This window comes from Trichomonas vaginalis, chromosome V (genome assembly GCF_026262505.1).
Source record: "Trichomonas vaginalis G3 chromosome V, whole genome shotgun sequence".
In the NCBI taxonomy this organism is placed as follows: Eukaryota; Parabasalia; order Trichomonadida; family Trichomonadidae; genus Trichomonas; species Trichomonas vaginalis.
Window position 1 is genome coordinate 27,907,655 of NC_067207.1, and position 15,558 is coordinate 27,923,212.

Here is a 15,558-nt window from a genome sequence, read left to right on the forward strand (position 1 = left end):
AATAAATTTCATTAATTTTTACGTACATATGAAGGTACTTATCTTCTACATATATAATCTTCATTAGATATATACATGATAAATAAAATTCATAAAACATTAAAAATCAAAAAATTAGATGAACCTTGGCAATTAAACTTTATTAAATAATAGTTGTTTATAAATTATATTATATTATCATTTAATATTATTTTGATAATGAAGATTTTATTTTGCAATAATATAAACGAAATTTTTTACCTTATGAACTTTTGATGGAAATATGCAAATTTAAAATAATAAAGAAAGCCGCGAGCGAAGCGATCGGCTTAGGTCTAAGATTTTGATTCAAATCTTTGCTTATATTCCTTAAATTCTTTATGAAACTCGCAACAGTTCCATAAAAAATTTTAAATTCTAAACTGTCGAAATTACCGATCGGTAATCACACCCTTCACGAGTGTGTCACTTTTACAGGCGTGTCACTTTTAGCTAAAATTACCCCTACTCGAAAGTGGTAAGTGCACCCTTAAAAAAAATACTGGAATTAAAAAACACAGATTGACTTCATTATTGAATTTTTGTCTATTGTTTTGAAGTTTAAAAAGACATCGGTTGAATGTGTTAGTAATTCAAATGACTTAATTTGAGTATTACAATTGATTTGAATATCCATGGGGTATTAAAAATTTAAATACTTATGTGGTAATGAGTGAAAATGGTTACAATGAACCAGAAATCAGTTGGAGTTTGCTTAAAATTGCTGATGTGAAATTAATGATTAACTTCAAAACAGTGACTGATTGAATTATACAAATTGCTATAGAAGGAAATATTCCATTGTGGTAATTTTTCTTTCAATAATCATCTTCATAGTTTAATAAGATTTGTTTGAAGATTTCCAATATTGTATTTTAACTAAAAGCAGACATCAAATACAAAACTTTGCATGTCTAATGGAATAAAATAGGGTAATTTCTTTCACTACGCAAATCAAAGAAGTGCAGGAATAATTTTTTATTCCAAAACAAATCATTAAATAGTCCAGTATTAACAACATACCAAATACTTTAATATATGCATGCAAATCACATGAAAAATATATAATTTTTGCTGAGATAAAAATATAATGAGGATAAATGATTCGAACATCAAAAATGTATATCTAATTAGCAATACTGATACATGAAAAAAAAAAAAAAAAAAAAAAAAAAAAAAAAGGTAGTGGGGCTTCCAGGCACTTCGTGCCCTCTAGCCCCGAAGATGTTTAGTATAAATGAAGTTTTTATTCGGAAAATTGTTAGTCTTCTGGTGTGAATTCGGAGGACTCTTCTTCTTCCTCCATTGCTTCTGGGAAGAAGCCTTCTTCTGGGTCGAAAACATTATATAATGTGTCGCTTTTCACAAATTATATATGTTTTCATGTTTTGTCACTTTTCTGTCACTTTTCAGGAAAAAACATTTTTATTATTATATATAAATGAATTTTACAAAACCTCCGTTACCGTTCTTTGGAAATAAGAGTAAATGTAAAGATATTATATTGAGAGAACTTAAGAAACTACCGAATGGTCTAACATTTGTAGATTTGTTCGGTGGAAGTTTCTATATATCCCATTTGTGCCATACTGTATTTCCTGACTCAAAGATTATATGCAATGACTTCGACAACTATATGAACCGTCTCAAACATATACCAGACACAAACAAAATATTGAGTGAGTTGAAAGAAAAGATACCTATAGGTAAGATGGAACGTATACCATTAGATAAGAAAAATACTGTCAGAGAGGTTTTGAAAAAAGCAGAATATATAGACTGGAATAGTATATCTGCTAGACTATTATATAGTGGTGCTATAAGAGTTCATGACATTGAAACACTTATGTCAAAAGTTTTATATCTTAACTATACAAATGTTTTCAAAGAGAACATAGAAAAATATATTGAGGGTATAGAGTTTGTGAGATGTCATTGGACAGAGTTGTATGAAAAATATAAAGACAAGGAAAATGTTTTCTTTATAGTGGACCCGCCGTTCTATAACACATGGGATTTTCAATACCAAGTAGACTGGACTTTGAGAGACTCTTTAGAAACTTTAGACGTTTTACATAACCATCCATGCTTTTACTTTACATCCGATAAAAGTGGTTTGGAAACCGTTATGAGATGGTTAGAGGACATACATGACTATGAGTTTATATATGACAAGATAGAATATGAGAGAGGTCCTATAAACTGGAGAAAGTGTCATAACAAAGAAATTTTATTAGTAAGTAAATGTGGTTTGAAATAGGACTACTTGTTTTAGGTTTTTTCCATTGTGTCATTTATTTATTTGACGTGGCAGAAAAGTACAGAGAATATGAAGATGAACCAATGCCTGCAAATGTTCAGCATATGTACTCGTAAGAGATATTTTTATCTAATATTAAATGGACGCACAGAACTTAGCAAATGCACAGCAACCTGGACAACCAAACCCAGAGAATATTCCAAATGAAGTTAGAATACAAACTGCAATGGCAAACTATGGTCAAGTGCCAACAGATGTACAAATGCAAACTGCCATGTCAAATGACGCTGCGTTAGGTTTGCCACCATGGTATGCAAATATGAGATGGAAAGAGTTTTATACAAACCCTGAAGTGGGATATAAACAACTTTATGCAGATGACGCGAACACAGGAGTTGACCCAGAATATGTTTTCTACCAGAGGAGAAACAGAATGTATGAGCTCCAGTTAAAGAATGCTATGGAACTCAACAGGAAACGTAAGAGACTAGGCGGACATTAGATTTTTACACGTAGTAAATGGGTTTCTTCAGTAAGATAGGAAACTTCTTTCGAAATGTTGGAAGAGGTATATGGAATGGAATAAAATCTGTCGGAAGAGGAGTATGGAACGGTGTCAAAAATATTGGTAAAAGAGTAGGTCAGTTCGTTGGTATTATACCTAAAGACCCTGAACCAGAAGAGCAAGCTCCTGTTATACAACAGCCTGAACCTGCACCACAGTCAAGTTGGCAACCACAACCGGTATATTAAAAAATTATATTTTTATTGTTCGATAGTAGTTGTATATGAAACTAAGTTCTAAGTAAAACGCATGGTATAATGGAATTATTCTTTTTCTTCCATCTGTAGTAAACCATACTTGAAAGTCTGAAATACTTCCACTTGGTGGTTCGTATAACTTTGTAGGTTTTTCGTAAAAGTCATTTGCCAAGCATAAGAAAGAGTTTTGGGCGCCAGAAAATGAAGCATGAACAATAATAGCAGCTGGGTCGAAAACATCTTTAAATAAATATGGTTCATCTCTTGCATATCGACTGTAAATATTTGCTAAAGGAAGTTCGACTTTCTGATTTAACATTCTTTGCAAATAATACCATGACATTGCAGTGAATTCTGTATATATTTGTTCGTCTTTCTTTGGATTGTCTTCGTAGATTTGAAATGACACTTGTGAATTTTGTTTGTCATATACAATTCTCACATAAAGTGTGCTCTCGGTATTTGCATATTCATCAGCATATTTTGCATAACATGAATTTATTTTATCTTCTATATTTTTTAACGCAGTCTGTAGAGAAGATGAAAGGTCAACTTGTATTAGCTCAATTTCTTCCCACATTTTTCGTTTCCCTTCAGATATATAATCTATATGAAACCTTACAATAAATGGAAAACTTTTATCTTCTACAGACACAAACTTCATTCTACGAAAGCCAATAGCTTTTGTGACAGATGGGTCTCTTAGCCATCTTAATGGGTAGTCAAAACGATAGCCTTCATGCTTTACGGTCTCTGTCTCAAACTTTTGACCGACATTAGTAAAAAGTTCATCTAATGGTTTAGTTGTAGCAACTCTTGAATTTTCTTTTTCTATTGGAAGCATATTTTATCTAGAATAAAAATGTCAAATGAAACAGCGTCTATGAGAGAAATACAACACAACCGACAACTCATTATGCAAGCTCTAAATAAGAACACAACAAACTTTTCAAACTATTCTAAGATATCTGAGTCATTGAAAGAAGGAAACTTAAAACTGACATTAAACCCAATGACAGATGAGTTTCTGTTTCAAGACAATAAGAACCATACTGTCTGTATAAATCCAACAAAAGGAACTTTAAACGAGAAACCTATATCTGAACTTCTTTTGAAAGCAGATATTGACAACAAAGCTGACAAAGAATATGTCATTGAAAAAGTTCAAGAAGAACATGACAGAGCAGATGCAACATATGCAACGAAAGCAGATGTTGAAAAGAAAGCTGACAAAGAGTATGTTGACGATGAGTTAGCATATGTGGCTAGTGGGTTAGTGAAGAAGGCAGATAAGGAATATGTGGATGAAAAAGACAATGAAATTAAAGAAAGGGTTGAATGGTATAATGAACGGACAACAAAGATTTTAAAAACTAAAGCCGATACAGGGTGGGTTTCAGGATGTTTAGACCTTAAAGCGGATAAGAACCATACACATACCATTGCAAATATTACAAACTTACAAGAAACCTTAAACAGGAAAAGTGACGTTGGACATACACACGATTTCTTCGCAACTGTTGGTATAGAAAATATTGAAGGAACGGTTGAAGAAACTGGTGGGGATGCATTATATTGTAAACCTCCTAACTTTCCACAAGGTTTAACATCGGATGACGACATAACGACGATGAAAAACATTAGATGTAAAGATGTTTATGTCATGAAGGATGAACATAATATTAAATTCACTGCTCAAGATTTATATGACAAGAAAGCAGACAAAACAGAGCTTCAAACATTAAAGACAGAAATACTTCAAACATTATATCCTATAGGCTCTATTTATACGTCAATGAACTCAACAAATCCAGAAACAGTTCTGGGTTTTGGAACTTGGACTCAAATAGTCGACAGGTTTTTGTATTGTGCAAACTCTTCAAAGGAAACAGGTGGAAGTAAAACGATTTCAGGTGAAAATTTACCTGCACACAGTCACTACATAGATTTAAGTACATCTCAAGCAGGTTGGCATAAGCATAAATTTTGGGATTGGTCAGCAATGAAAAAAGGTAAAGGATATGATGTTAAAGACGACGTTCAGTTTGCTATAAATTGTTTCTGGGGTAACACTCAGGGAGATGGAAACCATACACATCGCGTTTCGGGATATACGCAAACAACGGGACAAAGTAAAGACTACATGCCACCTTACATGACAGTTTACGCATGGTATAGAAATGCTTAGTCGTCATTTTCAACTTCTTTAGCATATTCGTCAGGAGTTGTCTTATATTTGTTAGGAACTGTCTTTGAAAGTATACCACCTTGAACTTTGACAAGTTTGAAACGAGGTCTGACAATAGTAGTTTTATCTTCTGCTTGCAGTGTGTACATTTTGCCATGTTTGCCTAAAACTTCATAATATTCTCTTGTATACTTTCTTCTATTTTTACGAACACGAATGTGAGTACCTGTCGGGTTCCCATTGTTGTCATAGTCAATAGTATTTTCATATGGGTCGCGTTTAGGTATTTCTATTTTTACTTTGTCACCTTTCTTAAGTTTGAAGCCCGGCATTCTTTCTTGTTTGTCTCTTTTGACTAAATTATTAAATATAAAGTCTTTCTCTAAGTCAGGGTTGTTTTTCATTTCTTCGGGGGAGTGGTTTCCCAAACCTTTTTGTTTACGGCTATTGTAAATATTTAAAACTTGTCTCATCTTTGCCATGGAGAAGTGTCTATACTTGTCGTCATATGACATTTCATTTGCTTCACCACCTTGTGGTTGGTTTAAGTCTCTTAAGATTTTTATACAACTGTCAATGACACCAAGAGCAGAATGGTTTTGGTCGACAATGAAATATTGGTTTACATTTTTTGAACGCAGATAGTTTTTTACATCATCTGATTTGAAAGAACTTTCACAGTCAGATGTCAGTTTTGTTGGATGGTATTTGTCAACGAATATTGTCAAAGCAGTTTTCACATCTAAAATATTTTTGGACCATAATGGTATGGCTTCACAGTATCTTGTGTTTTGACCGACAAATATTAGCCAGTATGGTGGTCCATCTGTTCTAACTCTCGGAATGTTTTCCAAGATATCCATAAACCAAGCATTTGGTGTTGAACTAAAGATTTTTACCATGAGTGCTTTCTTTGTCGCTTTAGAAACATAGGGGTCCTTGTTTGGATTCGTCATTTTTATCCTATAAGAAATGGGTTTATTTGGCGCATTAGCAGGAGTCGCATCTAGATTTTTACCCGCAGTGGGAACAATAGCCAGAGGTGTATTTGGAGTTGGAAGGAAGATTTTGAGTACATTAGGTATACTGAAAGAGAAAGCACAACCTATTATACAAACTGTACAGAAAGGTTGGGATGTAGCACGAGATGCAACAAATCTTATTCCAAATCCTGAAACAAGAGGAAAAGTTCAAGGATGGATGGACAATGTAGGAAGACAAGCAGGAAACTATTATAACAAAGCAAATGACTACTATAACCAAGCAGGACACTATATGGACCAAGGTGAAAGATTCTTTAACAGAGGATATAACCATGCACAACAGTGGGTAAACAATAACCAACCTCAACCGCCTCAAACGTGGGGAATGTAAAGTTTTTTATTGAGATGAAATGAACAATGCAGCATTGAGACAAATAAGTTCAAGATGGATTTGTCGGCTTCCAGCAGTTACACCACGTGTTTGTCAAGTTCTTCCTATACCTCAGGAAGTTTTAGACCGACTTAAAAAACCTCAACAACAGTTGAAAACAAACCAAACTAAAATTTTTTACTGAGATGAAATGACCGAAGAAGTTGAAACGGTAGATTTGACACCACAAACAAAAAGTTCAGAACCATTGTCAAAACCTGTCAAAGAACTTACAGATGAAGAGAAAAATTCAATAATAGAAAGTGCCAGGTCTGGAAATACAAACCCTAACTATAAAGTCACTTTTCATAGAAATGGAACGGCTAGTATCTCAAAAAAGAAACAGACCCTCACAAATAAAATATTGAAGTCGGAAGGAATTTTCGAGACAACAGATGGAAAAGTTTACTTCACTGACCAACAGTTCATTATAGAACATCTCATTGACTTAGAGTCGAAATATTCTAAACTTTACAACAAACACAAAAAGTTGAAAGGAAAACAAAAACAAATGGCATATGATATTTATGAAGATGTTGACGACACAACTAAACCTGCAAGTGAGGTAAAGTCAGATGAACCGAAAAGTGACGAAAAACCGATAGAAGAAGAAAAACCAAAAACTGAAGATAAACCAAAACCAAAGTTTAGTTTGGAAACTAAACCAAGTCAACCTTCATTAGCTGGTATGGGTTGGCGTCAAAGACTTATGGCAGCAGGCGGTTATGTAAAGTAAAGAAAAAAACATTTTTTTTATTTTTATAGAAATGCCCCCGTATAGAATGGATAGAAAATCTGCTAGAATAAAAGCAGAGTTAGAAAGATATGGTTGGAAAGTTTCGAAGAATTTTAAATATAGGAAGGGAAGACCCATAAAAGTCTATGACAAATTGTCTGGTCTTCGCTACGAAATGGAATTGGAAACAGCACGCGCAAATTATCCAAACAGACTAGAGAGGTTAGAAGAAGAACGTCTTATGGACATGCCTTTCGATGTTTCTGAACCGCAAGTTGAAGGACACGACGGCTTTGCCAGATTCTATTGGAAACATGACGAACAATTGCATCCTTTGAGAAGGAAAAAAGGAAAAGGTGAAGACGCACATGCTCCCATGGAAAGAACAAGATATGCATATGAAAAGTACCGTGAAGTTAGAAGTCAAATTACATCTGGTCGAACCTTTACAGTAAACTTTGACGAAGGAAAGAACAAAGAAGGCTTCATGGGTGTACTTGCTGCCATACAAGACGGAAATAAGAAAGGATACAATCTCAGACTAACCATAACAGATTTGGACGGTCACATTTACTATGCACATGGCAATGTCACAACAGCCGCACAACTTCTTGACGCTTTCAAGACTACAAAGAGAGAACAAATGTTTGACTCCGACTCAGACATTTTGAATGCAATTGAAGGAATTGCAAGTGTCAAGTTCGAATGGTACCAACCTAACCCTCAAGCAGTCAGACAACATGCTGGATACTTCCCGTTCATAAATAAGTCTGACATTGACTTGACAAGGTATGGAATTTACAATTCAATTGAAACAATTGTCAATGAACCTTGTATTCTTACATGTCTCAGGAACTCTGGTCTTGTTTCAGAAGAGAAGATGAAGTATCTTGAGTCATGTGTGAAGACAAGGTACATTCTCAGAGGTCAATTGGCAAAAATTGCACCGTTGGCAAATGTCAATATCCGAGTCAACATACCTACAGCTAAAGGTTCTTCACATGACGACTATGTTGTTGAGTTCAATTTACCATGGTTGAAGATTGCAATTGTCCACAACCACTTCATGTTGAACGAAAGTCTTACAAACCCATTGTTCGGAAAAGGTAAGTGTAACATTGTCAGAGCTGTTAACATTCTTTTCGAGAAAGGTTTGTTGGAACCAATTCCAGATGACAAGCTGACAGAAACTTTTGTACCAAAAGACGAAACAAACTTTTCATTGTTAGCAAGACCAAAAGTTGTTCCAGACAAAGTTCTAGTACAAAAGAAGTACACAATTCCACAAGGGGTTGGATTGTTCGGATACCAACCTGAACCAGAAGAACTTCCAATGAGGTTGCAAGAACTTCAAGATGCTATAAACAAACTTCCATTGAGACATCCAATTGACGTCAAATTGTATTGGAGAGCATCTGAGTTAGGTCAGAAAATTTTATATGAAACAGGTTGCTTCGACGATGTTTATGAGATAACAGGAGAAGTTTCTCAGAAGATAAGAGACTCACTTGAATTTCCACAAACTGGACCCATTGGATGCGATAAGTTCGACTCAGATGAAAAGATATACTATGTCGACCTTAACGCTGCGTACATGAGGTTCGTCCAATATATCCCGACTGGAATTCCAAACGAAGATGGTGAGTTCCCGGGAAGGAACTATACAGTTGGAAAAGTCATACAACAACTGTATGATATTAGGAAAGCTTCAAACCCCAAACTTGCAATGACACTCAAATTGCTTATGAATTCGACATGGGGATATTCCATTAAGAAACCTCAAGAGATGAAGAGTAAACATTATGAGAAGGTCGACAACTTTGTTGAAAGGTTTTCTCCTTTTGTTTTGAAGTACGAATTCACTCAAGGTCAAAGTGGCTTAGTAACCACATTAAAACCTATTGTCGAACATTGGTCTTACCCTCAGTTCGCAAAGGCAGTCCTTGACAACTACAACAAATTTTTCTCCGAGGTCAAATCCAAAATTGTGGTTTACTATGAGAACATTGACGCACTCATGACGAACGAAGAAGGATACAACAAACTCATTGAAATGGGCATGGTCGGTGAAAAGATGGGCTGTTTTAAGCTAGATAAGGTATTTTCTGAAGTTCATGTTCTCTCCAAGCGAAAGTACTGGGCTGTTAAAGAAGATGGTGAAATAGTTAAACATTGCATGAAGTAAAACATTGCATGAAGTAAAACATTGCATGAAGTAAAACATTTTTTAAAACAGTATATTTTTACATATATTAAATGTTTCAGGTTGAAAAACAAAGAACAAAAGGAGCAGATACAAAACCGTTAGACTATATCTTTACAAATGCTGGTAGGACAATATCAGATGAAGAAATTTCATCCCGTACTTACAGGTTTGACTATCCAATTCGTTGGCTTCAAAGTCCTTCAGATGCAAAGGCAATAGGATTTAGAAGAGTTTTGTTTTCAAATAGAACTAACGCTTTTATGTTTGCAGTATATTTTCATGGTCAGTATAGAGGTCCTAATGGTCTAATAGACAAATTTGATGAAATGAGAATCTTTACAATTCGTTCAGACGAAAGTCTTGAAAAAACTCTAAATGACTTTCAAACTCAAATAAACAAATACTACTGGGAATTTCAAGAAAAATACGATTCTTTACTAAATGGAACATACTATCTGAAACTAGAATATGACAAGATGAACTCCACAGTTTCATTTCAAAGGATTGAAAATAACCCTCCAAGAGATACACAGTTTTTATTTTGGGAAGTAGACAAACGTTCTTGGGCACAATTTCTTCGGTTACTAAACCAGAACGAACCATTACCACCTGACGGTCCGTTTAAATTTATACGCCCACCAACAGATTTGACAGTTTATAGAAACGTGTTTGACCCTCAAAATGTTATGTGTCATGCAAATTTCAGTTCAAGCAACAATAGTTTTCTGTGTATCGGTAAGGACTTTTATGACTTTGCTTCTAAATTCTACGAACCACCTAGTAACAGTTTCTCTGACTTTCAAGTTTGGTTCACAACAAATGGTGTGCAACATATAATACCATTGTACTATGACTTTTATCTCGAATTGTCTTTCATATACAACTACGGAAAAGTGCTGAAAAAGTATTGAATGTGAAGATATTAGAAAATAACATTTTTTCTAACATCGTAGAAAACTCATGAAAACAATTTATTTTTGTGAATATGTAAGCGGCTCATAGCTCAGTGGTATGGGCTACCTCGTTAAAGGCGTCGAAGACCTCGGTTCAAATCCCGATTCGCGCAGGTTTTTTCCTTTTATGCAGTGAAATTTCATGTACATAGGTTACTTTGGTGTTAGACCCTAGTGAAGAAAATAGAACGATATAAGTTTACATTTGTAAAGTTGGACGATAAAAATCTCTGCTACTGTCAGTAAAAGTACTGCTACTGTCAGTAAAAGTACTGCTACTGTCAGTAAAAGTACTGCTACTGTCAGAAAAAGTACTGCTACTGTCAGTAGCAGTACTGCTAGGAGCAGTAAAAGTACTGCTACGAGCAGTAAAAAGGAAAATTTGAGAGGGTTTTCGACGATAAAGTACTGCTACTGTCAGTAAAAGTACTGCTACTGTCAGTAAAAGTACTGCTACTGTCAGTAGCAGTACTGCTAGGAGCAGAGATTTTTATCGTTGTGGTCCGACGGTTAAGCCACCAACGAATGTCCCACGTCCCACCAACCGAGTCCAATCTCAATCCAGAGGAACCTAAAGCACCAGCCCCTGCACCTCAGTTCCAGCAATTCCAATCTCAATCCAAATTACTACCAATTCCAATACAAATCGAAGAAGGTCTGAACCGCTTACGCAAAGAGTATGCTACAGCTCCAATTGAGAGAAAGTTGTTGCTAAATTCAGACAAAAATAATGTTTAGGGTAGATGGGTATATCTAACCTCTTTTCTAACCTCTTTTCTAACCTCTTGAATTTTCATGACTTCTTCGTAAATGTTTTGTCATGACTTCTTCGTAATGAGTGTAAAGGACCCAAAAATAATGTTTAGGGTAGATGGGTATATCTAACCTCTTTTCTAACCTGTTTTCTACCCTCTTGAATTTTCATGACTTCTTCGTAAATGTTTTGTCATGACTTCTTCGTAATGAGTGTAAAGGACCCAAAAATAATGTTTAGGGTAGAAGGGTATATCTAACCTGTTTTCTAACCTGTTTTCTACCCTCTTGAATTTTCATGAATTTTCCCGAAATAAAAAAATAAAGTTAGTTTTATTTTTTTATTTTTTTTTATTTTGTATGTAAGGACAGATATGTCATTCGAAGCAAAAACGTTCACGAACAAATATAATGGCGAAACATTCACAAAAGGCACTTATAACGGTATTGAAGTCTTACGTAGAGACAAGGATGGTTATATAAATGCAACAAATATGTGTCAGCAGTTTAGGAAAGACTTTAGAAAGTTGTTGGAAAATAAGTCCTGGGAAGAGTATTATAAGGCATTTTGTGAAGAATATAGCAACCGCCAGAATTCTTCCGGTTGCTTTTTATACAAAATTCATGCAGGAATTCCTGATGAAATCAAACAGGTTAGAGGAACGTATGTAGACCCAAGACTTATAAACTATATAGCAATGTGGGCTTCTCCAAAATATTGCATAGCAGTTGGAAAAATTATGGACTCCATAGACAAGAAAGTTCATGAGAAGTTAGATGAAGAAGAACTTGAAGATACAGTAGAAAATGCTAAACCTTTGTTCGAACAAGAAGTTAGAAAAATGTGCGGAAAACAATTAGAACATGAACGTGAGATATGTTATGGTTATAGAGACTCTCCATACGAACTAGACCAATGGGAACAAGAAGATTTAAAGAGAGAATTTAGAGAATATGAACTCGCTAAGATAGCATTTGAAGCTGCAGAAAAGAAGTTAAAAGTTTGGGGTCGTTTTGTAAAAAAATATTGTGAGTAAATGAACCATTTATTTTTATTGAATTCAGCAAAAATAATGTTTAGGGTAGATGGGTATATCTAACCTCTTTTCTAACCTCTTTTCTACCCTCTTGAATTTTCATGAATTTTCCCGAAATAAAAAATAAAGTTAGTTTTTTTTAAAAAAATATTTTTTATTTTTATTGTAAGAACATGTTAGCAACAACAGCACCAAACTCGTTAGTCATGAACCCAACTTCAATGTTAGTAGAGATGAAAAGCTTCATTCCTTCTTCATATACTTTCGAAACAGAAATCCAGAAGATAAAGCAAGAACTTCTCCAAGGAGATTTAGATTGCACTGCAAAAGATGAAACAGATGAAGAATATCTTTATGAAATGCAGGATATTATTGACCATCTACCTAAACTTCCTGAAATCCAACAACAAAAGCTTACTATTCCAGAATTCGATGAAATAGAAGTCAAAGCAACTGACTCAGTAGAAATAAAGAAGTTCATACGAAAGGTTAACTATGAGTTTCTTGGATTTCATTGCAACCACAAAGTCATGGACAAAGATTGCGATATGGTATATAAGAACATCTCTGACATATACAAATCTGGGGAGTTTAAGACCTACGACAACTTTGTTTCGTTAGTTGCTGAATGTGTATGGCAGATAAGAGATAAAGATAGAAGAGGTAAGATATGGAATGAACAGATAAAACCCGCAACTTTTGAGTTAAAGAGAGCAATTGACGCCTTAGTCATACTAGCAGGTAAGGTTTCAGAATATAACGCAAAAATGAACCCACAATGTTCTAAATGTAAAGCAGCAATGAGGAAATATAACTACTCCGTCAAAGAGATAGAACGTATGCGAAACGACTATGCTGACTTAAAGAGGGAGGCAGAGAAACCAGCAGAAGATAAAATGGACATGTTGACATTTCTAAACAAAAACTATCCAACAGCTGACGATTTCCTTCTTTCAGATGTCAAGAAGAAATATAAAGAAACCTTCGGCATTGTTAAAACATTCGATGTACTGACAGAAGAAATAGAAGCTACGAAATTGTTTAGAATTTCACGAATTCACAATGTTTACCATGTAAAACGCTTATAAAATAACTGGGGTAGAAAAGAGGGTAGATATCAGGTTAGATCTACCCATCTACCCTAAACATTATTTTTGTCTGATTTACGCTCATTACGAAGAAGTCTTGACAAAACATTTACGAAGAAATCTTGACAAAACATTTACGAAGAAATCATGAAAATTCAAGAGGTGAGAAAACATTTACGAAGAAATCTTGACAAAACATTTACGAAGAAATCATGAAAATTCAAGAGGTGAGAAAACATTTACGAAGAAATCATGAAAATTCAAGAGGTGACAAAACATTTACGAAGAAATCATGAAAATTCAAGAGGTGACAAAACATTTACGAAGAAATCATGAAAATTCAAGAGGTGAGAAAACATTTACGAAGAAGTCTTGACAAAACATTTACGAAGAAGTCTTGACAAAACATTTACGAAGAAATCATGAAAATTCAAGAGGGTAGAAAAGAGGGTAGATATCAGGTTAGATCTACCCATCTACCCTAAACATTATTTTTACTGAAAAATGACCAAATTTCATGAATTTCCTTAAGATAGAAAAAATAAAGTTAGTTTTATTTTTTTATTTTTTTTTTATTTTGTATGTAAGAACAGAAATGTTAAACATTGAGTTTGAAACAGTTAGAAAGATAGACAATGACACCAAATTGGTTAGAATAGGTGATTTAAACGTAAGATACTCAAAGAAATACAACAAATATTCTTTGTCAGACATTATATCTCCATCTGGAAAGAAAACATGGCATTGGGTTGGAATTGCTTCAACTCAGAAAATTTTGACAAGAAATCCTGAGCTTATGATATCGGTAAGATTCTGTGGAACTACAGCATATCTCATCGACAAAAGTCTCATATACAATAGTTTTGTTATGGATTGACCCAGTTGTTGGATATAACTTCATAACATATGGTTCGTTCGACTCAGAACGTTGCAGTGAAGGCTTACTTTACATCGTTCAGAAACCGAAGGACTTCAATACAAAAAGATATAAGATAGGAAGAACATATAATATAACTCAAAGATATGACAGTACAGTCAATAGAGTCAAGGTTGTGTTCGTTAACGATATGAGAGCTGCAGAAACAGAACTACTTGAAAAGTTTGAGAAAATGTATGGTGCTCCCATAAAAGGTAAAGAAACGTTTGAAGTAGATGAGATAGATAAAGCTATAAAATTATTTGACAAAGTTGCTGAAAAATACATGTAAAGCGTTTATTTTTGGTCTTTTGTGAAAGTCAGAAAATAAAGTTAATTTTATTTTTTTTATTTTTTTATTTTGTATGTAAGGACAGATATGTCAACAACAGAGAACACAACAACAGTTATAGTCCATGAAGCTATAAATGAAGAATATGAGTGGGTTCAGTTTAACAAACAACTCCGTCTCATTCGTTCGGTCAAAGACGATATGTACCAAATGCAAAGTATTTTGACAGCATGTTTTGCTCCAGATACTAAGCTTCCTAAAGACTGGTTTAGGAACCAAAGCACACAAGAACTTTTGAGCGAAGCACAGCGAGACATACTTTTTTCTGAAAACAGTGAAGAACAGCGAGTAGGGAAGAAACCCCAGTCGCCAAAACTCTATGAAAATCGTGAAAAATTGCCAAACGGTTTGAGAGGATATTATGTACATAGACTTCTTGTAAATGCTGTTGCAATGTGGGCTTCACCTCGTTACGCTTGGAATATTTACAGACTTCTTGACGAAATTCATAGACAAGAACGTGAAGAGCTAGAGAACAAGCTTGAAGCAAAAGACAAAAGCATTCAGAAAAGAATACCACGTTCGGTACCAAAAGGTAAGGAAAAGAACTATAAGTATATGATTTATACTGAAGAGATGGAAAATGAAGAAGACAGAGATATGGTTATGTTGCATTTAGTCAGAAGAAACAACAAAAGCTTTTACGACCTTGCTAAGATTTACAAATCTGACAGAAATTGGTTCTATCGCGAAAACTTACCGATTTCAATGACACCGAATGAAGATGTGAAACAAATAGTTCAAGATACGTTACCTCAAACACACTATGATATTAAAGGTTGTACAATTCTTACCTTCAAAGAAGATTTGCCATTGTTAAAGGAAAAAATAACAGAGTATTTTGACAACTTCAAACAAGCAGAGTAAATGAACCAT

General features: G+C 34.4%; 13 protein-coding genes across 13 annotated transcripts, besides 3 other annotated features; 12 read left to right on the plus strand and 1 right to left on the minus strand.

Annotated features, from left to right (window-relative positions):
- Nucleotides 1–489: part of a mobile genetic element that runs on past the window's edge.
- Nucleotides 490–512: a mobile genetic element.
- A 657-nt stretch (nt 513–1,169) lies between these two features.
- Nucleotides 1,170–15,558: part of a mobile genetic element that runs on past the window's edge.
- Nucleotides 1,460–2,278, plus strand: TVAGG3_0415600 (phage tail repeat-like family; the record flags this gene model as incomplete). Its single annotated transcript, XM_051233245.1, has 1 exon — nt 1,460–2,278. One exon carries the CDS (start codon nt 1,460–1,462, stop codon nt 2,276–2,278), a length of 819 nt encoding a protein of 272 aa, XP_051102975.1.
- Nucleotides 2,418–2,780, plus strand: TVAGG3_0415610 (uncharacterized protein; the record flags this gene model as incomplete). The annotated part of the gene is made up of 1 exon (XM_001312454.1): nt 2,418–2,780. One exon carries the CDS (start codon nt 2,418–2,420, stop codon nt 2,778–2,780), a length of 363 nt encoding a protein of 120 aa, XP_001312455.1.
- Nucleotides 2,798–3,031, plus strand: TVAGG3_0415620 (serine threonine-protein phosphatase family; the record flags this gene model as incomplete). Its single annotated transcript, XM_001312455.1, has 1 exon — nt 2,798–3,031. The coding sequence occupies one exon, from the start codon at nt 2,798–2,800 to the stop codon at nt 3,029–3,031; it is 234 nt and encodes a 77-aa protein (XP_001312456.1).
- On the minus strand, nt 3,036–3,884 carry TVAGG3_0415630 (uncharacterized protein; the record flags this gene model as incomplete). Its single annotated transcript, XM_001312456.2, has 1 exon — nt 3,036–3,884. The coding sequence occupies one exon, from the start codon at nt 3,882–3,884 to the stop codon at nt 3,036–3,038; it is 849 nt and encodes a 282-aa protein (XP_001312457.2).
- TVAGG3_0415640 (uncharacterized protein) lies at nt 6,201–6,602 on the plus strand (the record flags this gene model as incomplete). Its single annotated transcript, XM_051233246.1, has 1 exon — nt 6,201–6,602. The coding sequence occupies one exon, from the start codon at nt 6,201–6,203 to the stop codon at nt 6,600–6,602; it is 402 nt and encodes a 133-aa protein (XP_051102976.1).
- TVAGG3_0415650 (uncharacterized protein) lies at nt 6,622–6,750 on the plus strand (the record flags this gene model as incomplete). Its single annotated transcript, XM_051233247.1, has 1 exon — nt 6,622–6,750. A coding segment is annotated over one exon (129 nt), but the record flags the coding sequence as incomplete, so codon positions are not given.
- TVAGG3_0415660 (phage tail repeat-like family) lies at nt 6,793–7,377 on the plus strand (the record flags this gene model as incomplete). Its single annotated transcript, XM_051233248.1, has 1 exon — nt 6,793–7,377. One exon carries the CDS (start codon nt 6,793–6,795, stop codon nt 7,375–7,377), a length of 585 nt encoding a protein of 194 aa, XP_051102978.1.
- Nucleotides 7,424–9,562, plus strand: TVAGG3_0415670 (DNA/RNA polymerases family; the record flags this gene model as incomplete). The annotated part of the gene is made up of 1 exon (XM_051233249.1): nt 7,424–9,562. The coding sequence occupies one exon, from the start codon at nt 7,424–7,426 to the stop codon at nt 9,560–9,562; it is 2,139 nt and encodes a 712-aa protein (XP_051102979.1).
- On the plus strand, nt 9,634–10,494 carry TVAGG3_0415680 (uncharacterized protein; the record flags this gene model as incomplete). The annotated part of the gene is made up of 1 exon (XM_051233250.1): nt 9,634–10,494. The coding sequence occupies one exon, from the start codon at nt 9,634–9,636 to the stop codon at nt 10,492–10,494; it is 861 nt and encodes a 286-aa protein (XP_051102980.1).
- Nucleotides 11,062–11,274, plus strand: TVAGG3_0415690 (uncharacterized protein; the record flags this gene model as incomplete). The annotated part of the gene is made up of 1 exon (XM_001294560.1): nt 11,062–11,274. One exon carries the CDS (start codon nt 11,062–11,064, stop codon nt 11,272–11,274), a length of 213 nt encoding a protein of 70 aa, XP_001294561.1.
- Nucleotides 11,922–12,326, plus strand: TVAGG3_0415700 (uncharacterized protein; the record flags this gene model as incomplete). Its single annotated transcript, XM_051233251.1, has 1 exon — nt 11,922–12,326. A coding segment is annotated over one exon (405 nt), but the record flags the coding sequence as incomplete, so codon positions are not given.
- On the plus strand, nt 12,857–13,414 carry TVAGG3_0415710 (organellar and viral DNA polymerase type B; the record flags this gene model as incomplete). Its single annotated transcript, XM_051233252.1, has 1 exon — nt 12,857–13,414. One exon carries the CDS (start codon nt 12,857–12,859, stop codon nt 13,412–13,414), a length of 558 nt encoding a protein of 185 aa, XP_051102982.1.
- On the plus strand, nt 14,710–15,549 carry TVAGG3_0415720 (KilA, N-terminal/APSES-type HTH, DNA-binding family; the record flags this gene model as incomplete). The annotated part of the gene is made up of 1 exon (XM_051233253.1): nt 14,710–15,549. One exon carries the CDS (start codon nt 14,710–14,712, stop codon nt 15,547–15,549), a length of 840 nt encoding a protein of 279 aa, XP_051102983.1.